We start from the raw sequence: 27,697 nt of genomic DNA on the forward strand, positions 1-27,697 counted from the left end.
TGACAAAACTTTCCTAAGAGTTTTTTTTTTCTTTTTTTGATTAAATTTCTCAGATATTTTAACTAACTGAGCTTTGCTTGATTAGAAACTATAAAATATGTTCCTCTTAGATGTTTTAAGTAGATCCACCCAGCAATCCATACATCCACCCACCCATCATTTTATAATTGTTTCTAACTTTTCAACAAGGCTATCCAAACATCATTTTCACTGACTGCATAACAAATCCTCATTTTGCTTCAGCTATCCTCGGTCTTATTGCCACATTTTTTATCATCTATTAGTGAGGAATATTTAATTATTTCAATCATTTCCTCCTGGCGCACAGCACAAGTCTGCTGTGCTGCAGAAATCAGTGTGTGATTGTTGACCTCTGCAGCTATCTCCAGAGATGAGAGTGAGATCTCTGCCTCACTCTGACCCTCTCAGTTTGACCTGTGGGCTGTTTGCGTAGGAGTGTCTCTTATGCGACTTATTGTTTTGGAGAAGCTCTCGACATTTGAACTGAGGTTCGACGACTGCAGGGGCTGAAATACTTTCATTTCTGATATGACTGTTAACTGCACCAATTTTTTTTATTTAGGCTTTAGGTTGCGGATTGGAGAGCAGTGGGGGACGTAGACGTGGAATAGGAGTGCAGCCCCTGTTGCAAAGTCAGTCCAGGCGGCAGAGATTCTACGTGCCCTCCTCTGGGTGAAGTGTAAAGCTTGGCGAATGTACATTTTCAAACCCACTTGTTTGCCTCCACCTTGCGCGTGTTTGCGTGTGCGTGCCAGTCAGACTGAGTCCTGAGGTAAAATCATCTCCACTCTGCCGTCTGGGTCCCCGAGAGGCTTGTTAAGCTGCTGGGCCCTCCCGGAGCCGGTGTGGGGAGGAGGCAGACATGACTGCGGTGCTGGAAAATGAAGCTTGATGCACCATTACCCCCAGTGCCAGCATATTTGTTTTGGTACATGATGCAAGCACCTCAGCATTGTGCACTTGAAATGAAGGGCATCAGCCACACTTCCTCTAAAGGCTCATAAACTGGTCCTTGAAACATTATGATTCCCCTACAAACACTGCAGAATAATATGCAGCTGTCACCCTCAGTGCCGGTTCGTATTTTATCGGGAGTCTATGTGAGGTAGACCAACACAAACCGCTGTATAATTGCAAAGAGGAAGGAAATGATACTTGGCTGTCGGATTTCGCTCGTATAAATCAATATACTATCCCATTCACTCTGACACTCCTAAATAAAATCCAGTGCTATGTAGTAGGCTGGAAGAACGAAGGCAGCAGGTCAGCAACTTGATGCAACCTGCTGCTTCCTTTGATAGAGGACGTTTTAAACTCATTTGGATCATGAACTGAACTTCATAGTTATCAATCACTGATTGATAACTATGATCAGTTGGAATGTAAGATTGAATTGAAGCAACTTAAAATGAACCGAATTTAATTTAACTGAATAGACATCGAGATGATGCCTGTCCACGAGTGAAAAGAAAGTCATGAGTTTTTTTTTTTTTTCCTGCAAGCCCTGGAGGGGACAGAGAAACGGATTGAAGGGTTATTTTACCAAAATGCAAATCAAGTTTTCTTCCATACATATATGGAAGAATATATATCTTCCATATATATTTATGTGTTTGAATGGTCCAGTCAAAGTTTCTGTAGCCTACAGTTCACAACCAATTTTCACAGACACTCTCCACACTAATTTTTATGTTCCAAATGAGAAGTATTTATATGTGACTTAATCACACTTATCACGGGTTAATAATATGATTAATCTCATGTCATATTTGTATAAACAACAGCGTCATATTCAGGTAAAAAAAAAAAATAAAAAAAAAGAGTCCACTCCAAGTCAGATGTCAGCATTATGAGGCAGTTATTTGGCAGTTATAAAAGCTTTAATATTTCATAGCGCAGCTGTTTACATTTAATCGGGGGAATCCTTCTTGATTAGATGGGCTGTTAAAGTCCAGCTGCTGAATTTGTATGTATTAAACACCTGAGACAGTTTAGTCATTCCTGTGGGAACGACAGTTTGTCTGCTCTGAGCTCAGAGAGACCTCAGCAGCTGGTGGTGCTCTGCCGCTGGAGTCAAAAGTTTGTGATCGGACTGTGAATATAACTCTCAATTCGAAACTGCAATCCATATCCTCTAAATTAGAGCGCACAACTATTAGGTATGAGGAAGCTTATCAGGAAGAAGCTCAAGCAGCTTGTAAAAGTTGGGCTTAGTTATGCTTTTTTTTAATTTTTTTATTAGCTTCCTTCATCTTGTTATTATCTTGTGACAGCACTCTCCTCCCATTGCCGAATAACTAGAAAATTGATCCAAAGGCATCCTTTACTACTTCTGTAAACGTCGCGGCGCTGTTTGGCGTCTACGCTCTCCTGCACACGTGGGTTGCTTTTGGGTCGGAAACCGTTCCCACAGAAATCTGATTGCGGTCGCATTTAATTAAATGAACGACGACGGGAAAATAATGATAATGATAATAATTGATCATCGAGACGTGGTGTGTGAAAGTAGCTTTAGGAAACATTTTAGAGCTGCTACCATAAAGCTGAAAGCTAATGCAAATATGAGACACAGTAGGTGGGACAAAACATTAGAAGTACGAGTTAAACTGCCTTTTTGTGCTGTTTTTAATGCACTAATTTTATGAGTACGATAACAGGATATAGTGAGTTTGCGTGACATTTGTTTAAATTAGAAAAAGTTTGGTGTGTGAGACAATTATGTTGGGGTTGGTGTAACTATATGCATCCATATCATTTTTCTTACATAATGACTCCCTAGTTGGCCTTTATGCCAAGGAACGGACTGTGCCTCTTAAGCAGTTTTAACAATTATAGTTGCAGTTGAAAGTGTATTATTTTTTCATTTAGATTTTTTTTTTCAGCATTGTGGATTTTTTTTTTCCAAGAAAACTTTTTTTTTTTTTTCTTCTGCAGAACAATAGATTTGTCCAGTCATCATTTTTCCATCGCGTCGCTGTATCTGTGAAGGAATGGGACGGCTTAATTTCCAAGAGGAAAAAAAAAAAACAACGAGAGACGTTACGACGGCTTGCACACTTTTCCTCCGGACCGGGTCTGAAATGTAAAGCCCCTCGCTATGATGCCGGAATACGCAAACACAAGTACACACAGCTCTCCAGATGGTCGTCATAAAGGATCAGAGAATCTGTCCTCCAGCCACCTTGGTGAGGGTGTAAAAACAAATAAACAGCTTGTGGTTTGTTCATGAGCCAGTGACCAGGCAGAGTTGTCCCACTGATTGCATGTTGCGGCGTGATAAGGCTGCCATGGTGATTGTCTCAGAGCATTGGGGGGGGGGACACAAATAAAGGGAGCTTCTTCCTTTGCTTCCCCTTGCAGGTAGAATCCTCACAAGACAAGGGAGTCACTCATCGTAATCCAAGTTCTCGGTTTAAACAGGCCCATGGCTGGCAAACATCTACAGAGGAGATAAAGCCGTATAATTCTTGCCGTCTTCTTTCCGTGTTTTTCCACAGGAAAAAAAAAACAAAACACACACAAAAAAAAAACGATCCGCCTTTTTCTTTGGATCATTTGCTTCCCCCCCCCCCAAAAAAAAAAATCAAAAATAAAACTCAGCTCTCATTTTATGCAAAGAGAGGGTTTTTATTTATTTGAATTATACCGTCGTCCAAATTGTTCATTTAAGGCCGCGGGATCTCAAATGAAGTATCTACGGATGCCCGGTGGGTAGATGACAAGGCTGATTAAGCCAAGTCCTTGATATGTATTTAACATAATCTGGCCTGTCTGCAAATAAGGAAGCGCGGAGCTGGTTGGGAATGTTTTTTATCAAAAGATGCTAGTTGGCTCAATCAAAGCCGCTGCTGGGAACCATGAGCGTTATGAGGAACAGAGAGCAGCTATCTGTCTCTCTCTCTCTCTCTCCCTCTCTCTCTCTCAGGGGGAAGGAGATTCATTTCTGTCGTCTGAAGAGATGAGGAGTGATCTGCCACGGCCCCTGTTCCTTTCAGCCTCAGGTCCTTTCATGTTCCCATCTTAATTTGAGCTGATCCAATGTTTATCATTCTGCAACGACAGGGCCGAGCGGCTGAGAGCGAGGCAGGGACAGTTCTGCTCCTAAACCAATTTTTCGATTTTATTCTCTTTGCTGAGATTGTTGTTTTGCTCGTAGACTGCAATATTCCCCTCCCTCTGGGTTAGATTGGAGCCGCACTAATCTTGTCAGATAATGTTTTAATCAACGTCTGCATTTTACTCGGAGTGTGCAACATGATGGCACTTTATGCTGGTATAATTAGGAATATAATTTATCCGTATCAGATTCTGAACGATTCTGAACGAGAGAGGAGTTATTGCGCAAAATAATTTTACGTTTCAGAGCTCCGACATTAATATTGAACATCTTGAAGCCAATCAAGGCTCTGCTGGGAAAAATCAGCTTATTCTGTTTTATATTATGTCATTATTGCTACATGGATTTGGAAAATGAATATAATGTCGTTTTAGCATTTATCTCAGTTACTTGATTGACATCTTCAGTCTGTACCTGTGCTACAGGCAGGTGCTCTCGTTGAAGAAGCCTTTAGATCTTGTTTATTGAGACATTTTCTGATGTTTCCTTAAGTAAAAGTTTTATGTTATGAAACAAAAAACTTCTTTTTAAAGGCCACAAGATGGGTCTCTCAGGTTGCTTAAGGAAGGAGAAGCTGTTAGTTCCCAGCTCAACCAAAAATGAAAACCCTCAAAGTTTGAACAGTTTATTAATTCATTATTGGTAGAGAGTAACAGAAACAATCACAGGCCACTTTAGAGCAATTCAGAAAAACTAGAGCATAGTTGAGGCATCTTGTATTCTTTTCACTCCTGTGGACTTTTCAGAATTTCTTTTCTCTGTTAAACAAAAAGTAACTTTATTTTACACTAAATTTATGACAATATGGAGACTCGGTTACCTGATTCAGGAACAGGGAACAGGGAGTTTAGGAATCTGATATTTACTTAGAGTTAGAGTCCAGTTCCCTGAGTGCCAGTGTCCTGCAACCTTCAATTCAACGCACGTCAATCAAACATCAACCGGACCGCATGCTCAGGAGACTGTTCAGCTTCGCAGTTGAGGCGTCCTGGACACAGCTTAAGTCTGCAGGACATCTGCTCTCGAGAACTGGAGTTTGACACTCCTGATCTAAACTACGTCGTAAATGTTAACTTGACTTCATGACATCCTTTCCCTCCACGGACACTAGATTTGCATATTTCTGATTAATAAGGGAAAATAAGAACATAGCTAGGTTTCTTTTTTTGTCCTGCTGCCAGGCTAATGACCTAAATGGATTTAATTGCTGTTTTCATACATTTTTGTAGCTTATGACCAAGTGAGGCAGCATAAGAACTACAGGATCTGATCTGTGTTTATACTTTTTGGAAGTGTGAATTATAATAGCTTGAATGCTGGTATCCTCCATGTGTTCTGCTTGATGACATGTTTAGGAGGTAATTCCATCATTTACATCAGATATGTTAAATGAGGAACACGTGAAACATGTAGGACACTAAACTGGACAGCACTAATCTAGAAAACATCATTTATCTGTCAGACTCCATTCCAACCAAATTATAAAGCTTGTATTTTGGTGTCCACCTGTTTTTAGATCTGATTAGCATGTCCTAAGTGAATGATTTCCTTACTTAAGGTGTCTATAATTAAACCTTCGCTGAATAATATTTTTTTGATTAGGGTGTTCCAACTTTTAATTAATAATAATATGTTCAAAAGATAGTTGTTCTTTTTTTTTCATTATCCAGTACTGCTGATTTAATCTTTTGGTTTCTGGTTGCAATTTAGCATATTTCTAAATCGTTCAAAGCAGTAGGCATTGCAGTGTCTTTATTAGGATGCTTTACAGCAACTTAAGCCTTTTTTTTTTTTTTTCAAATAAAAAGTGCTGGAGGAAATACAGACCTTTTATAAACTATTAACACCACAGGAAAAATCCATGAACGTCATATTAGATTTTTCAGTCCTCGACAGCTGAACCACTCTATATAACTGCCTAAAACCCCAGCTGAGCTGAGCTGAGCGTAGCCTGCTTTCATCTAACTATACAATTGATCCTTTTTCCCACCTTTGACAGGAAAATCACATTTTTCTCTCCATCCTTTCCCCTCTCTAATACACTCGTTCCCTCCCTCTTCTCTCACTCAGCTGCACACTCCCCATCCCTCCAAAAAGCAAGCGGGCTGTCGCCTCTCCCTTCTGTCCGCCCCATCTGCGATGCAGTATGGGCCGCTGGCTCGGCAACGATCGGCGGGCTGAGTGCGGGGCTGCGCGCGAGCCCAAAAAAAAAGAAAGACGAGGCTCCACTCGCTTGCTTCGCCGAGTCTGCGAGAGGTCTCACCCTGCAGCGGTTCGCGCTCTTCCTTCTAGTCGTGCAAATGTGCGACGTGCTGCGTCACACTCCGCGGAGATGTGCACCGTCTCGATAACGCAGCAGATGCACATAAACCCTCCGAAGGCCATCGAACCAGAATTGGTACCATGTGTTTTGCCGTCCCCCGCCGCCCCCTCTTTCCTCCCTGCCGCTTGTGTTCTGGTGAGGAAAGGCTCAGAGGCTTGTTAAAACTTTAATATACTGTACAATCACAGTAATTGAGTGGAATGTTGGAGTTCTTGCAGCCGCAGCTTTAATTTATGAAGTCCCCATGAAAGTTTAATGTATCAGCAGTTGTAGGGTCGCCACAATCTAAATCATTCGGTAGCTATCTCTGTTCTGCGCGGGCTGCCAAGTCCTGCCGTTAGCATCTTGTGTCCTAGAAAGACGGCCAGATTGCTCCGAAACGACGAATGTTCCTGGACGTCTGTTCAACACATTGCACCTAAAAGTCTTTGACAGAACTGAACGTCTGTTTGTGTGTGAGCACCTTCGGTTATGACGTTAATTTTGATGTTTTTAACCAAACACAGCCACAGTGTATTTTGGATTTTCTTGTTCTTGTTTTTTTTTTTTTTTTAACTAAACCATCATGGATCCCTGTTGCTTGGTGATTGTTGGATAAACTGCTCTCCTAATTACGGAGCAGCCCTAAGGCGTGTCAGCGAATGCAGAGGAGATGGATGTAGTAATCCAACTCCTGCTTATATATTGTGGGAAAATATAGTAAGTTGCTTGATGAGGGTATATATCCAATATCCTCCCAACCGTTGTACCAACACAAGCCTAACCATACTTGTGCTGTTTATAATTAATAATGTTTTGTCAGGAAGTGGGCATCTGAGTGACACACCGCCCTGGAAGGGGCTTATTAAGAAAAGTTATTGTCTATGATTGCTGTAGAGAAACAACACAGTGATTAATGGTGTCTTTTGTGGTGTGGAAACGGGGACACCGAGACTCAGACCTGCGAGGATATAGTGCCGAGAAATTACTACAGGGAAGCTGTTATGTGTCTAATGAAAGGAAACATTCGTCCAATAACGGCAAAAGGCTGAAGAATAAAATAAAATCCTTCTGTTTTTTTTTTGTTTGTTTTTTACTACTTCTTTAATTCCAATGTGGAATCATTTCACAGACATTTCACTATTTCTGATATTATGTCATTGTTACTAGAGCTGCATGTTATCTGGAAAAACAGGTCATTGCAGCGTTATTGTTGAATTGTTGCACTTTACCTACAATTCCTCTACTGCTTTTCTTTCTTTTACATCATCTTGATGCCGGCTCCTCTCTGTGAGGTTTTGCATGTTGTTCACTAAGATCAGGCTCCTGTTGCATCAGGTGTGGGCATACAGGACAGTGCAGGTCCATCCAGATGGCTAACATATTGCTGTCAGAGTTCAAATGAGCAGCACCCAAAATGTCATAAACCATCAAAATACTACCCAGTCCATTGTAATTACTATATTACACGCATTAATATGTAATGGCAGTTCGATAACCCATGCTACTCTAATTATTATGTCTTGGGATTTCTTGAACTTCTATTGCATTTATAGCTGGAAATCCGCAGATTGCATATGCACCATATGAACGACAGTCCATTCATGTTACAGTTTAATATGATGTAGGAACCCTCTTTGCAGCCATACCAGGAAAAGCTTATTATCTCTTCAAGAGCATTTTTTTGTTTACTTCAACACAAACGAGACTTCATAGACTTCATGCACAGTCTATAAAAATCATACACACAAATAGCATATAGTTATTGAATTTGCAGTATTACGTGCCAGCAGCAGTTACAACTAATCCCGCAGCATTGTGGTGACAAAATGCACATTTAGATTTAAATATGTTAAAATAATTTATAAATTCAATAAAAGATCTGCTAATTGGAGATGGAATAAAAGTTATTTGTTGTTAAGAGACTTGAAATAACTCTGTCCTGAAGGAGTCCAGTTGAAAAACAAGGATGAAACATGCCTCTGTTTTTGGCCGACAGACGTGGAAGTGATTGCAACAACTGAATTCAAAGTTATGGATACTTGAGCAAATACCTTTGACCGTATAGTGGGGGAGTATTAGAAATGTAATGCTTCACTTAGGAGGAAAACACACTTCTGTCTGTTTCTGTTTCTATCCTTAACTTTTTTTTTACTTTTACTTTGCTTTTACTTGGACTGCGTCAGGTTTAACTCTGGTAGCTCAAAAAGATTTGAGCATATTTTTAGTACTCTGTTTGGTACTCTGTTTTCAGCACTTCCGGTTATCTGCTAAAATTTAATTCTGTCTTGCAGCCTAAATGATCTCAATTGTGTTTTAGAAAGCAGTTTTCTTTTTAATCTAAGGTCTCCACGATCCTTTTGACTTCAATCAAACACCTCAGTCAAACTGAAAACAGCTCATTTTGTTTCTTCTTCAGTCATCAGCGACAGCATCCACACCGAATAATCTGCCACCGCCGTTGAAGAAAAGGTGTAGACCGTTGAGTTTAGAATCAGCTCATTTCTCAGATCAGCTCTATGTATATATCTCAGTAACTTCTTAAAGATAATTTTAACAGTCTTAAACTGTACGCATTATTTTGTACGTAACATGATGTTTTTGCAGTGTTGCTGATTAACATAAGTCAAAAGGCCCGGTGACCGTATCTCCTTTGTCGCTTTCGTTCTATCTTCAGCGATAGAGTCCTTCCTTTTCCTTCTAAACCCGTTCTAATAACTCTTGTCACCGCAATGAAACGCTGGCAATGGCAGCATGCCAGATAAGCAATGTTTGCACATCTGGTGTGTTTGGTATGTGGCAGGAAAGTTCATAAAGTTCGTGCCCAGAGAGCGTAACAAGTCGATCTTGTAATACCGTTTATGGAACATTTCTGAAATAAATCTAAGGTCTGCGTCGACCTTTTAGAAATATTGTCAATGATTTTGCAATGACCATCCATATGTTGTATTTATTGAATTGTTGGTTGTCCATGTCCGTATATAAAATTGCACCTGTTGTCACCACAGACGTTATTTATTGCATTCCTGTTTTATGTCTCATTTGCATTAATTTCCTTGCTACCTGTCAAGCTGCTATGCTCGCTGACTCATTGGTTCCAACCGACTTTTATATTACTCATGCTGAAATCAAGACTACTTTTTCAGGACCTCATCTGAGTTTTATTAATAAGAGAATACAAACAATTAGAGGTTTTTTGGGGGGGTTTTGTACAGCAGCAGTTTTTGCTGTATATTTATTTTTGAACTGAACTGAATTGCATCTTCAAATATTTTCGTAAGCATTAAATTCTAAAAGACTTCATGCTGTTATCTCTGAGTAAATTTGGACAAAAATAAACGTACAAACTCGTGCATCGTGTTTCTCTAACTTTGCGTCTAAAATGTCACAGAATAAGTCAGACTCCATGTTAGTTACTGGAGTTGGTTTTACTAGTGCGCAGTTTTCTCCCACACCTTTTTCCTTCCACTCAGCTTGCCAGAGTTTGCTTGCACGCAGCACTCTGTAAACCACCAGTTTCTTTTCATTTTATTTTATTTTTTTATTACTAATAACCATTCGTGGTTGAGCCTTTTTATTGAGGTTTATTGATAAGAATCCACTGGCTAACTAGAGTTAGTACTTTTCCAAATGAGTGTGTAAGGTATTCCATATTGATCTTTTGGCTGTACTTTCATTTCCTTTCATATATTTTTGGGTTTCATGAGTAAACGAGTGAAGTTATTTTTTTACAAACTTCAGTCCATTATTAAAATAAAAATAATACCCGAGTAGTTGTTAACATTGGACTGTACACCAGTGTGTATGGAAACTTTGGGAGTATGCATGTTCTGTAAATGCATTTGCCCAGCAGAGGAGACTCTGTGTTCTTCGTGGTTGAAGTGGAGCATGTCCTGGTTTTCTTCTAACAGCTATCAGATTAAGTGTAAGCCTCAGAAGTACTTGTGGGAGTCGACTTTGTTGCATATCCCTCCCCATCTCTCTGGGGATGTGCAGCATGTCACCCCCCACCCCCTTTGTCCTCCTCTGCCTCTTGGGTAAGATCCAGTCAAACCCACAGGGATATGGGCTGCAGGCCAGCAGAGAGGTGAGCAGCAAACACCATAAACAGTGTAGTTTTACACTCCCTCAACACACCCCTGGGCCTCTGCAGACTGCCGGCTACATGCACTATCTAGACCAAGTGATGTCACAGGAGCAGTGGATTTAAGCAGGTTTTAGTTTGACGCTAATCCCCTCGTGGTGAGCGCAGTAAACGAGAGGACAGTCCCTGCCAATAGCATGCATGCATGCATCAGCCCCCGTTGGATTAGTACATCTCGTCCCCTCCTCCAGTCTGTTGTCATTGTCCAGCATGTGTTTTTACCCCAATTTCTTACCCCTCAGTCTTAGTGTGGGATGCCCAGCACAAGCATGATCCCAGCAGAATGGAGTAGAGCCTCACTCTGAAGGTGTGTTATTTTTCTGCCAGTATGTCTGCGTGTGTGTTCTTTTTCTATCATGTTGTATTTCTCTCCCCATGGATTTCTAATGTTTCCAGGGCTGAATTATTTAGACAGCCTGCCAGCAGGGAGCTACATGATAGCTCAGACTTAAGAGTGAAGGGAGGGAGGGAGTGTACAGCTGCAGATCAGGTAAGAGGGTACCTGCTGCTTCACCTGTCCTTCTCTCCTCCCCACTTCTCCCTTATGATGGGGGGGGGGTCAGTGTAATTGGAGAGTTTGAAACCCAATATTCGGCTCTATTTTCCTCTTTTGTAGCTATCCTCATTATTGTCTTTACTGATGCCTGACTCGAGCGAGCAGTCGCATTTTGGTGGCTCTCTGGGCCAGCAGGTCGCTGCGTGGAGCGAGGGCCAGAACGACAGGCCGGCAAGTCGTTGTTTCTACTGCGGTACCATCTCGGGGCGAAGGAGTTCTCTGCTGCTGGGTGGTAGAGACAGCACCACTGGTTTTCTTCATCAGCTAGACCTGGCTGAGAAACATCATCAAGGCCTGCATGGACAGCAGCTCCTGAGGAAGGGCTCTGTTCCTGATCTGAGCAGTAACCTCTACCTGAGGCAGGCCATGGCAGGCCGGACCTCGGTACCAGCTCAGGATTACTACCTGGCTGACGCTTCCTTATCTGGTCAGCCACCTGAAGAGTCTGGGTTTTACAGGGATAACCAGCACTCACTCACCAGATCAGCCTCGCATTATGGAGGGGTGAGGCCTGCGTGGGATCAAGGACAGGCAAGGGCCACACCTTCTATATTGGCCTCTGCTTCTGCACCTACATCCGTGCCTCCTCCTCCTCTCCCTCCTCCCCCGCCACCTCCACCCCCTCCTCTTCACGAGCTGAGCCGTTTGTACCGGGAAGCTCTGGGATCTAAGATGATCCCAGACGTCCAGCATATTGGCGGCAGCTCTTTTGCTCCGGCCGCTATCTACGGGGTCCAGCCCCCTCTTCCCATTTACGCCGCTGAACTGCCGTCTCTGCCTGCACATCAGGTTTATAACAGCATCACCAGCTTGCCCCTGGAACCTCGCCACCCAACTGGCACCAGCTCAGTGGTGGACCCAGTATCTCAAGTGATGGACGGAGCTCTCCCACGGGCCTACGGAGCTGTGGCCTCCCAGAGGCTGCCCTATGACCCTAACTATGACCCTGCCTCAGTCATGGTGGCGGCCACAGCTGGAATGCCTTCCAGCCTGCCTCCAGTCCATCCCAGCTCTGCAGACCCCAAGAAGATGGTAGACCCTACCTTTTTGGCTTTCCTGCGAGCCGAAGGCTTGGCTGAGAGCACCATCACTCTGCTGCTTCAACACGGCTTTGATTCCACGGCCACGCTGACGATGATGGAGGATAATGATATTCGGTCTGTGGCCCCGAACTTGGCCCAAGCTCGTGTTTTGTCCCGCCTGGTGATGGGATGTAAAACAAGCGGCGCTGCGACACGTACCCGGTCTAACAGCTTTAGCCATCGCAATGACCTCTATATCCAGCCCCAGGGGCTGACTATGGACACCAGTCTGATGCAGCAACCCTCCAGCACTATTCAGACCGTATCGCCGAGAATGGGGGAGTTTCTCGGCCGAAGGCCAAGCAGTGCTCCTTCTCAGCATCTCCTCGAGACCACCACCTACCCCGGGGCAAGGCCACTGGCAACTGGAGCTTTCCCAGTTAGCCCTGGAGGATACAACAATGTAGTGCCTCAGGGAAGACCTCTCTATATGTACAATCCCCACACCGGTCTTGCCATGTCTGCGCTTGGACAGCAACCCCCACCAGCTCCTGCCACTCCCGGAACGGCGCCCAAAACCTTCTCTGGCTCCTATTCCCCCATGGAGCTGATGAAGCGAGCCCCAAACCTTCCCCTGGCTTCCCCCGTTGCAGCAGCGAGCCCCCTCCACAGCCCACAGCTTCTCCGGAAAGGGATCAGTGCTGCTCCTGAGAGCACCATCGTTCCTTCTACCTCCAACACCACTCTCCAAGGGCAAACCACCACCAACAACAAGCTGGTTGGACGTCGCACCGGTCCGCCTGTTATAGTCTCAACCATGGCCACCGCACCCGATACAAGTAATGTGAAGCCTCACTTTTTCGTTACTTATTTCCTAAAATGCCATGCTTTAATATCTAAATCCATATTGTTTGTTGATAACGACAATTTCCACCCTGTGATTCTAGTCTCAGGATAAATTTGTGGTATGCAAAATTGAAATCACATTGACATTGTTTTTTGGAGGAGCAGCATGTAAGATGACTCTGACAAGTTAAGCTGCTTTGCTCTGAGAGGTTTCTCTCTCCAAATTATGCAACTATTTATACATGTATTGCACCAGAGTTGTGTCATTTGCCAGAGGGGATTGTGTCTCATCACCAACTTGAAACATTTCAAACAAGCACCACTCAGTTTTTCTTTTTTTTTTAGGATGCTTGTTTTTAATTAAGTTGGTGGTCAAATTTTCTGTGCCTTCGTGGTTGTTTTGCAGGGTAGCAGTGAAATTTTAAATGATATGCCCACTTTGTTGTAGCGTGCTCTCAAAATACATAAATATATGAGGTAGTGTTCATCAGCCATCCTTCAAATGTACTTTGCCTTTTGAGATAGTTTTTTTTTTATATATACACCGCTTGTTTTTAGTATGTAAGAGATGTTGCTGTCATTCAATATACGTCGTACTCTCACCTAATCTGGAGCTTAACAGTTAAAAATCCAATTACACTAATTGGATGTATGTTTGTGTAGACTATAATAGGCAACTGGTTTTTGTAGCTTCAGCTGTGTTTCTGTAGTGCAACACAACTCACAGACATTTCCTTTCTCTCTTTGCCTCTTTGTTGTTTAATCAAAAATATGCCTTATTCTGCTTTCTCTAATTGACTTTTTTGTGTTACCATTGGCAGCTATTTTTGTTGTTCTTTTCAAATCAATATATCAAGTATTTTTTGTGGGTTTTTTTTTAATTTCTCAATTAATCTCAAGTCATCAATTCTTCTTTTCACCTAAACTATTTTTTCAAATGATCTAAGCTATTTTCTTGCTTAATCAAAACAGCCTGCGTTCCTCCAAGAAAAGAAAAGTTAGTTTGTATGTACTTTTACATTTGGTATCACTGTTGCGTTAGGGTTAGAAGTACCAAAAACCAAAACCTTCTCTGTTAATTGGTAACAGTTAATTGTGTGCATGCACAGTTTCTTATTGTGTGTGCCATCCAACAATCCGGCAGTGGATGTTCTTAATTACACTTTTGAAATTATGGCCTTGGCTTAATCAAATCATAGCACAGCATGGTGTTTAAAATACCCTGTATTAATATCTACATAGCAAATGTAATTAGATTGGGGTGAGTTTAGATTGCACTAATTCTGCACAGCAACACATATAGAAAAATAGTAAATTAGCGAAACACTGATCTAAACATTTCCATTAAACCCCTTTGCAAAGAACAATGTGGGAGACAGATGTGTCTGACTGCCTAGATAGAGTGCATTCTTCTTTAAGAGTGCATTCAGCACCTTAAAGAAGCACTTAGGCCAGTTTTATCTTTCATCATTAACCCCTGGGTGTCATCAGCTGCTCCTCTAGCAAGACGCCTATGCTGCTGTGGTTAGCATGCAAGTACATATTTATTGTTGCCTAATTTAAAGTAACCCTGTACTTTAGAGCTGTTCAGTCTTTAAAAATCTTGATTCACCCTTTGTCCACTGTAGTTGTTTTGAAATTGCAGATTTTAGATGGAACTGACCAACGACTGGAGAAAATGTCAGTTCTCACACATGTCAACTTGGAGAAAGTCAATCCAATTCAGTTTAACTATACAGGGCCAATTCACTTTACAAAAAAAACAAACAAAAAAAACATTTCAGTTAAACTGATCCTAGCCAACAATCAGTGCATTAGGTTCAAATTATTGTTCAAGCTAGTTTTGAAGGGAACCGAGATTTTATCACGTCATTGACTTACATAATTCATTCATGTAACAACTGTAGACAATCGCTTGCTACATGCTTCCTCATACTGAGCTGAGGAGAGCTGATGTAGAAGTGCTTCCTAAGTTAAAGGAAAGTAAAAAGCAGGAGAAAGAGAGAGATCAATGTTTGTCTCAAACAATGCCCTCCTGCAGGAAGGTACAGGGAAAGTGGTCAGTTTGTCCTCCTGGAGCCTAAAGCAGCACAGCAGCTTAACCTTCAGGGAGAAATTTAATTTAAAAAGATTAATTTACAAAAACAATCTCTTTAATAAATATTTTAATGCCGACTGGTTATTATAGTCATCGATTGTCGTCATCTTAGTCTTGATGTGACATTTAAAATAATCGCCAATAAATAGCAGTTATGACCGACACTTAGAAATTCTGTCATGTGGTTTTATAGCCGCAGTGAAATTTAATACTACAGCCGTGTATTATCTTTGAAGGTCACACAAATGGGCTTACGTGCAAATAGTTATAAAAGCATTTATTTTATGCTCTACAAAAGTTTTCTCAAAAGATCTTGAAGTAATGTGAAGCTGAGTTTTACACGCAGCTAGTTTGTATTTTAGAATCATCCTGCGGGATACTTTTTTTTTTTTTAAACCCTAAACACCTAAATTTCAAGTTTAACAAACAAACTTCTTCTAATGGGAGCTGGTAACTTTGTTTTTAGCTGTGTAGCACCTAATCTTACCCCCCTCCTAAAGGCTCTGTGGTCTGCTGCACTTGATACAGGCTTTTATGAAGTGGCCTCCCTTCATGTGTTGTCAAAGAAGTAAGAAGCAGATCCAGAAGATGGGGGAGGGAGAAGCTTTTTCGAGCTTTGTGGAAAACATCCTCTTCTGTCAGGGGTCGCCACTACCCACAGCACTCTTATCGCAGCTGGCGTCATTTGTATGTGACTGCAACATTTGTTGCTGCTCCAACTTCATCTGATAAGAGGTCGCTCTTGCCACTGATCGGAAAGCATATTTCTTAATTGTGCGTTGCCAGGCAACTTAGATTTTCTGTGCTAATCAGAGATGGATAATCTTTACATTTAAGGAAAGAGGAAATGTGGGGAGCTGCATGCAGTTTAGCACTTTTTTTTTTTTTTCAATTGTAACCTTTTTTTGCATTCAAGGATGAATATAGTGTGGAAATAATGAGACGCTGCAGGGCGCTTAATGAAACTTTTGTTTTTTTTACTCACCTCCCCCCTTCTTCCTGTTGTGCTGCACATGTATTACTTTGCATTTTTGTGCGAAGGCTTTATCACGTCTGCAAAGAGCCTCTTCTGTTACAAACGATGGTTTATGATCTTCAAGATACATGTGAAAAAAAAAAAGTTCAATTAATGCAGACTTGTTATCCACTCTCCCTGCACTGCATGGTATTCGCCCTTGGTACTTAGTTTGTGCTCCTTTTTTTTTCTGATTTGCTGTATCATCGCGGTTTGGAATGGAGACAGTCTGCTTGTGGCTCATCTGAGGGAAATGAATGTTAGGTTGCTTAAGTAACAGCTCGTCTGTATGGTTCGGTCTTTCATCTTAATCTTGACATCATTCTGTTTAGATAAGGTGAATCTGTTGGCCAATAAAACAAAGTGATACCACGGTCGTTCAAACAGGTATTTGAACTTTTGTCGATTGGCCAGGTCCTACTGGAACATAAAACCAGCATCTCCAAAAAGCTCGTCAGCAAAGAGAAACATTAGGTTTTCTATAATTTCCTGATGGATTTTGGACTTGATAAAACACAATGGACTAACACGAGCAGATTAAATGGCTCTGTATTTCCAGATGAAAAGAGGACTTTGAACCGCCTAGGTAAGACACTTCTGACATCGACTCTGGTTCATCAGTGACTTAACACAGAGATTACTTCCATGTCTTGCATACCTTTGCAGGTGGCAGTTCTTGAATAGACTTTACTTCACTATCTTCTCACCTTTCCGATTATGTCTGTTGTGGTTTTTAAGGTATTTTCATGTGCAGAAGGGAGCTTCATAAAGGTCCATGAGTCACAGGAGTTGGCTTTGCGTTGCTGTAGCGCTCATGTTTGAATACAAGGTTGACAAGTTTTTACAGCTTCCGCTGTTGTGATATACCTTAGCTCTTTTTCTCAATGTAATTTATTTAAACATACAAATCATGTAAAATGGCAAAGTATTTTAAGAATTCAAAGCCTATCAGTCTTCTTAAATACTCTAGTTTTGAGGAATGAAGGTTTCTTCATGCATACTGCGGCTGGTACTTCCGTGGTTCATTGGACAGATAGAACATACTTTTCAGTCTTATTTTAGTTTGGATGCACCTGCTTTTTTGTAAATACACTTTTTCATTTCATTACCTTAGATCAAACTACAAATTCTTTTGATTATTATTTTTTAAATCAATTCTTACTCTTGAAGCAGACCTCAGGTGGGAGGGCCCACGTTTGTTCTCTGTTCTCCGCTTGAGACTGTATTGGTTGGCTAAAGCCGTAAGCAGAGCTAATTGTGGCTTTAAACGGTGGAGTCTAGCTTAGATGCAGCAGTTTCCCTCCACCTGAAGCAGGGAGAGCGCCTTGCAGCCCTCAGATTGGCCATGGAGGTGTCCGTCAGTGGCATCCCACAGAGCGGCACAGGTGAGTAATCCCTGGCTTCAGCGTCACGTGAAAAAACCCCAGGCCCCCTTCGGAAGAGACGTGATTGGCTTGTAGCCTTTTACCGTGCATGTGTGTGCTTACTAGATTAGGTAAAGGTAGATGCTTTGCACGTGAATTTCCCTGTGGGGATAATCTGTGGAGCATCTTTAGATGCGCTTTTCTGGGCAGGAGAATTAGGAGGCGTCGTAGGGACGCTGTGTTTGTGGGCAGGTCTTGTTGGACGTGTCGCTTCACCTGGAGCTCTTCTTTCTGTGTTGTTTTAGGTTCCATTTTATGACACAAAAAGCTGCAAATCAGTTTTTTCTGATTGGAGACTTCCGATGTTGCAGCCAACAGTTATGCAATCTCCCAGCACATGTATCCTGTCGGGGGTCTGAATGGGTTTTTAATTTCCTTCCCTGTGTTTGGAAGGACATTCACGAGGACCCATACCTAATGTGCTTTCATTTGTCTTCTGCTGAACTTTAAGGTGCTGCTTTAAGGTGTCTGAGTGTTTTGTTTTTGTGCACAAACCCTTCTTAAATGGGATCAAGTGTACATCTTGTACCACTGAGGCTGTCATTCTGAAAGCATTTCAGTTTATACCTGCAGCCTTTTGGATTTTGGCGAGAAAAATATTTTTCTTGACGGTGGCCCGTTTTGCCACGTTTTAGCGTGACGAAAAACAAAAAAAAAGCAGCAAAATATCTGTAAGGGTCCAAATATTTTCTTAGCAGCAATGTAACTGTTTAAATACAGTTACAGATGCAGCAACTGTTTAAATACAGTTACATTACTTATTATTATCAGGATAAGTTTTATTACTCTGATCTAGAGGAATTCAACTATTTTTTAATATAAAAGCTACAAACATACAAATCTAACAACTTTCTCACATTTCTTTATGCACCATATGCGCTGCAGAGATCAAACTGTTAAACGGCTGCTGTTAACCTCTATATTTTCTCTCTCGTCTCAGTCTGCAGCCCTGCTTTTTCTGCGTCTCCAGTTTCCTGAGAACCCGCTAAATGTTACATGAAGTTTTCCGTGCTATCTGCTTGACCATCTCCTCTCAAAACTAAGTTTGTGTCCGGAGGGGAAGTGCAGCCAGGAAAAAATCAATTTTCCTGCTGCGGCACTTCTTTTCTGCGAACCGAGCGAAAGAAAAGCGTCGTCGAGGGTCCGTCCACTCCCCTGCTCCCCCAAACTCCCCGTTTCTTGTCTTGATATTTCCAAACCGTCGCTCGCGCTCACCAAGGGATTAATGGGTTCTGGGGGGGAATGGAGTTTTCGAGCGAATGAGGAACAGCTGGTCTCCCCTCTCCTTGGCAGCTCGAATGTTTTGAGTGTGAATTCGTGTTTGTGTGTGCAGTGGTAACATCTGACCTTTGCACAGGATCAGAGGTGTTGCTCCTGATCTGAAAAAGCGCCTTTTTAGGTCAAGGTTTTCCCCACACTGGGTTGAATCTACTGTGAAATCGTATTTAATGCTGGCGGAGAAAAGCGCCAAGATTATAAACTTTGTTTTTGCTCAAACTCTATTTAGTGTAAATGCATTTATACATAACACTAAATCGGAGATGTCAACCGATAGCACTTAAGTAGAGAACCTTTAAAAGCGGCGGCTTAATCACTTCAGTCTTTGAAAGCTGTGCTAATTTGGCTTTAAAGTAGCACCGTATCATCATGAAGGAGTTGAGGGCTGCAAGTCGCTCAGTCAAAAGTAGAAAGCTCAGGAAATTTTTTGCTGAATTCAATACAAATGAGTATTTAGAACAGAACTAGTCTACATATAAGCGTAATCAATCAAACAATCAATCAATCAATCATATTTTATTTGTATAGCACATTTCAACAGCAAGGCATTTCAAAGTGCTTTACATAATTAAAATAAAAACAGCATGTGAGAAAGAGATTTAAAAACATAATTAAAACGTAAACAGTGAGAAAGAGAAATAAAAAAGCTGTAGAACTTTAGTTGAGACGCCGTCAACTGGGACTCTAACCCTTTGGACTTTAGTCAAAACGCCAAGGACTCTACGTTGACAAGGACTCTAACCGTTTAACTCTAATGACTCTAATGTTTAACCCAAAGTAATATAATAATAATTTAACAACCTTCTATAATAATTGTAAATAACAAATGATTGCAACTTCCTTTTTCTGTCTTTTCCGTTTTAATACACTTATACTAAATTATTGTCGCTTTGCAGTACTGTTCTTATTTTCCCATAAAATCCCTGAGGGTTTGTTTTCACCCACCTTTATTCTGATGCCCTTAAAAAAATCCAGTTCGACCCAATTGCCTAATTAGTAAACAGTACAGTGGTGAGTAATTAGTCTGTGTGTGACTCCAGTTGTTCTGTAAATGCATCAGAGGAGAACCATGAAGATTAAAATTGAACTCCTTCATGACTTTGTGGTATTTTTTTTAAGTACGATGCAGCGATCCTACGTAAAGTTCCTCCCTGAAGTATTTGTAACGCTGATCATGTTACGACCACAAACCTCTCTGTATTTCTTTGGATTTCATGTTACATAGCAACAGTGGTGGATCGCTGTGAAGTGGATCCTCCTTTCACAGCAAATGACGGCTTCAAGTCTTCACCAACTTTCCACATGAACGGACGGAGCTTTTTGGCCATCCTTCCTATAAAAGATACCGCAAGCTCAGTCAGACTTGAAATGGAGCATCTACTGATAATCAACTTTCGAGTTTTGCAACGGATTCTCAACTAGATTTAACTCTGGACTTTGATTGGGTCAGGCTTTGATCTTCGTCGTTTGATTGTACATCAGTGTGTTGGTTTTTAAGTTGCTGACCAGCTGAAGGGTTCTGATCACGATGCTTCTGTCGTCATGCTTTACTGTGACGGGGCTGTACTCGGAGAGAAGTGTTAATTCCCCCATACACGTCACGTGCAGTCCAGAAAGATGAATTTTGCTTTTACAGATAAAAATCGACAGTTATACGGAAGGTTTTTATTGTTTACTTAATAAACGATACGCGTCATTTTCAAGATGCCAGCAGAACGCTTTGTCATGCTTGCTTCCCTTCCGTCCGCCTCTCTCTGTTTTTTTGTTTACATGTCAGTGGCAATTTGTGTTTGTTGAGCATTCTAGGAAAAAAAATGGCTTCCCTTTCATCCAATCTTCCCAATTATCCGCCGTCGATCGTGCTGCAGGTTGCACCTCTCTCCGCAGCAGCCGCGGAGGAGATCGGTTTTGTGCTCGCTGAACAGCAACAGCTGCATCCACTTAAACAGACAACTACCTCTGCACACCTCCTCCTTCTTCTTCTACTTTTTGTGTGTGTGTGTGTGTGTGTGTGTGTGTGTGTGTGTGTGTGTGTGCGTGTGTGTGTGCGTGTGTGTGTGATCTCCATCCCCCTCCCACCTCCCTTGCTCAGCAGTGGGCAGGTCACCCTGAATTATTCATCAGTGCGAAATGAAAAAGCTCATGGATATTGAATATCTTTTCTGAAGTGGTGGCCAACATTGTGTGTGTGTGTGTTTTTTCCTTCTTCTCTCTTCCTTTTTTTCTTTTTTTTTTTTACTTTTTTTCCTCCAGCTGAATCGAGTAAAGAGCAGCCGATCTCATTGGCAGGGTATTTCAAAGGTTAACCAATTGCTTTACCTTGTGCACATATTTACTTTTTTCATGGTCCATGGCCAGCAAGGTGGGGGTTCAGAAAGAGAGAGAATGAAGAGGAAAACGGAGGAAAATAAATAGGTTGGGAATAAAAGGTGAAACGGTGGACATTTTTCTCTCTGAGGATCTTTCTTCTTTTCTTGAAGTGCTGCACCGCCTCTCTTCCTGGAACAAGCGTGCTTTTGGCCGTTTGTGGCCATCCTCATCGACCAGTTGTCATTCATTTCCCATTGTACTCCAGCCTGGTCTCTTGCCCTGTGGTTTGATCTGTGGCTCATGCTGTAAATCAATGCTACCGGTTCTTGTTCATTCAGCTCAGCTGCCAGCAAACACAGCGGAGCCTCTCAGAACATCTCCCATGCGAGAACGCTTCAGAAAAGCGGATTAGCAAGAAAAGTCTCTTAAGTGTCAGTGGCCTCTCTGCTGTGACTTTATTCTCTTTTTCTAAATGCTGGAGACATTATGCTCTCATGTGAATCGTTATTTGTCCAGTATTAACTTGCATCGGTGTCTTTATTTCATTTTATTTTTTAATGAGTGAACTGGATACTGGTTCCCAGATGGGTTAAAACTTATTTCTTTGTAGCACAGATCACTAGTTCATGACTGGCTACTGGTTCACCCCTTTATTAATTTTTGTGTCTAATTACTATGAAAGAACAAAAAAAAAAAACCCAAACAACTAATGTTGCAGTTATTTCTTAAAACAAACCTGTAGAAAAAGGACGGTTGTTGATAAAAGACCACAAGCCATTTCTCCCATTAGCGCTATTCTCGCTTGTTTGTTTTGGTTGTATTTACCCAGAATGCCCTGCATTTGGAGCAGTCTCCTGTCCGCTTTACATTTCTATTCAAACCTCGGTTTCACTCGAACTAAGACCGAGATTTTTAGGTGGGCCGGACTTCGCTTTTTTGCTCCACATCAGAGTACGATTGCGCATTCACACAACGTCAAATGAGCCAGACTTTATAGGCAAACAAACTAGAGATCTGTTAAAAGCGGACTTAAAAGAGCTGGTGTGAATGCAGACTAAGTAGTTACCAATACTCAACCAGCTCTACAAACAGACTATACTTCTCTTCCGTGCACTGCGTGTTTTCAGGTCTTTTCAAGTTTGAAGAGTAGCAAAGAGAAATAGCCGTCAAGCGAAACAGAAACAATAAATTAAATAAAACCAAAAAACTACTCAAGGTGCCAGTCCTTTGTTTTCTGCTTTGCATGTTGCCCAGGAGGACTTAATGTTTTATTATTCATTAATACCTCGGAGAACCACACAGACCTGACCCTGCGTGGCTCCCATATGCCATTATGTTACTACCGTGCTTCCTGTCGGTCATTACAGTCCATTTTCCTTCAATACCAGTTCCTACCTCGGCACAGACAATTACCCAGGAATCCTTTTAAGAGTATTCCCAGGCTGAACAAAGACCAAATGTTCCTGCAGGAAGCAGTAAGGGGCTTTAAGTGGCCAACCTTTTTCCAAAACCTATTTTTAACCAAGACATAATGACTGACAATTGGAGAAAGCAATTTGATTTTCTCTGTGAAAAAGAAAAAACAAAAACGGCTTCCTGGAAACCCTTGTGGGACTCATTTGTTTAGGAACATCATGTTACCTCCAGGTTACCATGTTTTAAGCTCCACCGCATCTCTGGTGCTGATGTCATACCTGGACAGCATCAGGTGACGGGCGTGGTGTTCACAAAATGCACCGTTCTGCAGGCTACAATGGATTTCTGAGTATTGTAGGACCTTTGGGGAAGTGTGAAACATCATCTGGCACGGTGGAGGGAGGCGGATGAGCAGGTGGGCGGGAGTTTATGGTGATAAAAACGCCTGCAACTCTTTAGCAAATCGAGCTTTAAAAGGCTGTAAGTGGACACCGCAAAATATCTGAGGGGCTGACTCCTAGCCGACAGGACCCCCCCTGACCCCGGAGTTTTTATCGTAATGGAGCACAGCTGGGCTGCAGCTTGGACGGGTTAATAGCCATGTGACAGCTTTTCAAGAGGGAATGGAGGGGGGATGGAGGGGAGGGGGGGTTGCATGCATTTGTGTGCGTGCATGCATTTTATTTACTCGTGCACTCTTGAGTGGCATCCAGGGGCCACTCTGAAGAGGGTGGGACTTTGTGCTTCTCTCTCTCGCTGCCAGGCCAGATGGCTCCTGTCACTGCAAGAAGAGGAGGAGCGATGGAAGGAAAAGGGGGGGAAAAAAGGAGGGCGCTCAGAGTTGGCCTTAACAGAGCTGGAGTGGCCTTGTCCCCAGAGCCGCTACATCTGGAGACCACCTGCAGCTGGCTCCAACTGCTTCCTCCCTCCCCAGCTCCTTCCTCCATGCTTACTTTCTCACTCCATGATAGAGGGGTGGGGGGCTCCGGGGGAGGGGGGAGGGGGGAGTCGGAGGCAGTGGTGGCAGGGGTGTGTTTAGCCAGGCTCTGTGCCCATGTTTCTGCAACTTTCTTTCTTTATGAGCTGGGTGGAGGAGGCCCAGGAAAAACAGTGGTGACGGCGGCGGCGTAACAGCAGAGCATAATGTCTTTTTACTTTATGGCTGCAGCAGCAGCCTCTGAGAGTAGAGAGTTTTTGTATTTGCTATATTTCTCGCTTTGTTGTTTTTCTTTCTTTCTCTCTTTTTTTTATTTCTCTCCAAGTAAAAAAAAAAAAAAAGGCAGAGTGAGAATGTTTGCTTTTCTTCCCTCCGCTCATGCTACAACTGATCCAGAGGCCACAGGGGGGCTGTTCCTGCCTGGAAGATAAAGCCTGCCTGCCCTCCTTGGCTACCCCCAAATAAAATAAGCTCATTTGCATTCCCATGCTGTAATTTATCCCTTCTCTTTTCCATTTTTCGCTATCTCCATCCGTCATCCCTGCATCTTTTCAGCCCCATTCCTCGCGGTTCCGCGGGGACCGAGTCGAGGGAGGGGTGGGGAGGAGAAAAGATGGGGAATTGGAGAAAACAAAAGCAGAGAGGCACTGTTTACTTAGGTTTGTTATCTGGACAGCTGCTGTGATGTGTGTGTGTGTGTGGGGGGGGGCAACCACCCCTCAGGCATGTATGTCAACACATACATGCCTGAGGGGTGACATTTACCCTGCCTACAAGTACGAGTCAGGTGAATAAACCTGCGCTTCTTAGTTAAATATTTAATACATGAAAATTAACAATGCATCAGAAGAAAACTATGCCACCTGCTGAGATCCAAGTAGCATATTTTCACCTTTTTATTCCCTAGAGATTATGAAATAAAAGAAAAAAACTGTGCTGCGGATTTTTCGATAGAGATGAGCGTAATGGTTTCAAATCATGACTGTTATTAAACTCAAAAAAAAAATGCATCAAACTAAATCCTGTTGGTAGGAGTTCTTAGTTTCGATGTGTCAAGCTAAAGAGAAATCATATTTCAAAGCACGACAAGGAGAAATTGTCGCTCTCAGTCTCCAGAGCATCAAGGTTGAACTTATGAGTTAATTATTGTTGCATCTGTTCAATCATAGACAAATTGTGGCTTTTATTTTACTCACAAGAGATTTGTTCTCTCATTCATCTGTTTATCTTTTATACTGCCATCTGTTTATTCATCCAGCCAGTCATACTGTGTGTGTGTGTGTGTGTGTGTGTGTGTGTGTGTGTATATATATATATATATATATATATATATATATATATATATATATATATATATATATATATATACACACACACACACACACACACCAGTAAAGGATTAACTTCCTTTACTGGTAAAACCTACAAAATAAAAGCAAAGATTTCACAATGAAACACCATATGCTTCAAAAATGTACAAGTAAATAAAGAAGGATTAAGCCTCTTTGAAATGCATTGGACCTTGCTGTTGTTTATATACACAAAATGCTGAAATTATTGTATTTAATTAGCAGATGGTAAAAAGTAGACCAAGAAAGAGAATAGCAGAAGCTAAGTTCAAGTTGTGCTAAAAAGCTGCATCTTCAGAGTGGCTTTGTGATTGCAGCGTAAATCAGAAGTATCCACTTTGATTTTTCACACGAGTCCAGTGTGAACATTAGCAGATAATGATTCCCGACTGCCTGTTCTAAACTACCAATTTAATTGGGTTAGGGAAAGCTAAAGAATAGACAGAATGTGTTTCAGAAAGGCAGTAGTAATGGAAGAAAACGAGGAAATGGAAAGCTTCCTTTTAAAAGATTACATGGGAAATCCTCTGTGGTAAACCTGGTGGGAAGCGGAACCCCCCCTTAACCTAAGTCCAGTATCTGCATTGGACCCATGGACCTCCAGTCGGATGCCCTGAACTCAGGCCTTGTCTCCAAGCAGCAGGTTGGCTCGCCCTCTTGATTTCCTAAAAATCCCTTTAAGGGCTTTAGGGGGATTTAACTGGCCTCTACATTCAGCTCGTTTCATCAGCCAAGTTCTTGCACTTACAGGAAAAGGGCAAATACAGTATAATTAGGCTGGTTAAAGAAGAGGGATTCTTTTCTGTGTTAAATCCACATAGGAGACTTGGGCCAATTGTGGGGTCTTCCAGAGCGCGACTGCTGCTTCTGATGTTTTACTATGCCAAGGGTTGGGGCTCAAAGAAGGCATCCAGCTGGAGGGAGATTACAGTCTGCATAATAAATCTAATAAATATAAAGCAAACTGCATTTTAGAATAACAGCTGGCTCAACAGCTAGTTTTTTTTTGTTTTTTTTCAGCCACTCTGTGGAGAGTGGTCATTATTTTTGGACTGCACAATGTCTTGCAAAGTTATTTGTAAGAATTTGCAAATTTCTTGAAATTTTTTTTTTGATTAGATGATGTTACAACTGCAAACTTTTGGGGGGTTTATTTAAATTTAATGTGACTGATTGACACATTAGAGCGAGCGTATTTGCAAAATGAGGAACGATGCCCGCTTTTAAATATTTCATCAAACCTTTCGCTTTATTTACAGCTGCAAGTCTCGTCAGTTATGTCTTTACCAGCTTTGCACATCTGGAGGCTGAAATTTTGCTCATTTTTTCTTTTGTAAAACATCCGCAAAAAGTTTCGCTACAGACTCTGAATTCCTATGTACTTTGACTGGACCCTTCTAAAATGTGAACATACTGGAATTCAAATCCTTTATTTGTAGCTCTGGCTGTTTTCCTGCTAGAAGTCATAGGATTTTATTTTATTTTTTTCATCAAGGTTTTCCCTGTATTTCTATTTATCCGTTGTCCCGGCTCCTCTCGCCAGCTTTCCTGTTCTTGCTAGAGAAAACCATCCCCACAGCATGATGCTGCCATCGTCACGCCTCATACTGGGGATGATTTGTTCAGGATGCTAGTGCTTTCCATGCAGTCTAAAAGACCCACTTTGGGTCTCATCTCTCCTCTTCATGAGCACATTGAGTGAGTGTTTTGCAATGTAACTCTGCTTTAAGCAGCCAACAGAAGAGATGGATTTACCACTGTTGACTCTGGTGGGAGTGGGGGAGGAAGGTTGCAATATTTCTTTGCGTGACATTATACTTAGAAGGCTTAGAACCACAAGAGAAGAGAGTAAGCTACAAAAACAAACACGGATAACCAAGTCATTTATTTTCGTGCGATAATATTTACTGACGACGGACGGGTCGTTGCTGCGGCTGAACCGGTGCATTGTGGAAACAGATGTGAAGTCGGTCCTGGTTTAAACTCGCGTCTGGCTGCCTTTCGTCTGTGGAAGCAGTTGTTTGTTTGCAGGGAGGCTCCCTGCTGTGCCAATCTGTTCTCATTAGTGTTCCGTCGCCCTCTCCAAACGCGTAACAACGTTTTCATCAACTGTTGGACTCAAACATTATTAAGCCCATTGAGATCAACGTTTTTTATATGCCTCTTAGAAAGAGAGGAGAAAATAGGCAGAGTAGTCCTCCAATTTGAATCATTTTAACTGCTTCTCATATAAAGAATTAGGCTGAATTTGAAATCCTTTACACCCAAAACGAATGCAAGTAAGGAGTCCCTTGCATAAGGGGTAAGGCTAGATAAGGACGTGTGTCATTTTGCCACAACTCACGGTGAGATTGTAAGACAGGTAAATAATTAATCTGCCATGTTCATTTTAGGGAACTGCAACAAAGAGAGTCATACAGGGATTACCATGTTTTCATATTGACCAATAAATGCTGTCTACATGCCAACTGGTTGTTTGAATCAAGCCCTGTCAATGTCCTACAATTGCTGTAGTGGTTGGTGGAAAAACACTATAATAAACCATGGCAAATTATCTAATTCCCCATGAAAATCCAAATGTATTGCTTTTAATGTGAAGGTGACCACTGCGGTTGCTCTATTTCGGTAGCGATATTAGCACAACTGACTCAACTGCTAAATAAAGACTGATGCAGAGTGTATAGTTTTTAATAATGCATAAGCTGCTAATACAGGGCTGCACAAAGCAGCAGTATGGCACTATCGCTGTGTGCAGTAATAATAATGCAAAGGACCAGTTGAAAAGAAAACGTTAGTTGTTAACTAGAAAATTCCGCAGAAATTTTGAGGGGCCTGCCAACTGTGCCCACAACTTTAAACCCA

The 27,697-nt window shown here is 41.9% G+C and overlaps 1 protein-coding gene across 5 annotated transcripts in view; it reads left to right on the forward strand.

The window, feature by feature from the left end:
* Window positions 1-27,697, forward strand: part of LOC103150461 (C-terminal-binding protein 2) — a 115,802-nt gene that overhangs the window by 45,742 nt on the left and 42,363 nt on the right. For 2 of the 5 annotated variants that reach the window (XM_007570090.2, XM_007570098.2), the window contains exon 1: window positions 11,210-13,001. The exons of 1 other annotated variant lie outside the window; for it this stretch is intronic. In XM_007570090.2, the coding sequence (XP_007570152.1) occupies window positions 11,225-13,001 (1,777 nt within the window). In that variant the 5' untranslated portion in view covers window positions 11,210-11,224. Of the gene's footprint in view, window positions 1-3,964; window positions 4,023-11,209; window positions 13,002-17,451; window positions 17,507-27,697 lie in introns of those variants that run through there. 2 more of the 5 variants (XM_016680731.1, XM_016680740.1) reach the window with 2 other exon arrangements.

This window comes from Poecilia formosa, unplaced genomic scaffold (assembly GCF_000485575.1).
Source record: "Poecilia formosa unplaced genomic scaffold, Poecilia_formosa-5.1.2 Scaffold7, whole genome shotgun sequence".
NCBI classification, from domain to species: domain Eukaryota; kingdom Metazoa; phylum Chordata; class Actinopteri; order Cyprinodontiformes; family Poeciliidae; genus Poecilia; species Poecilia formosa.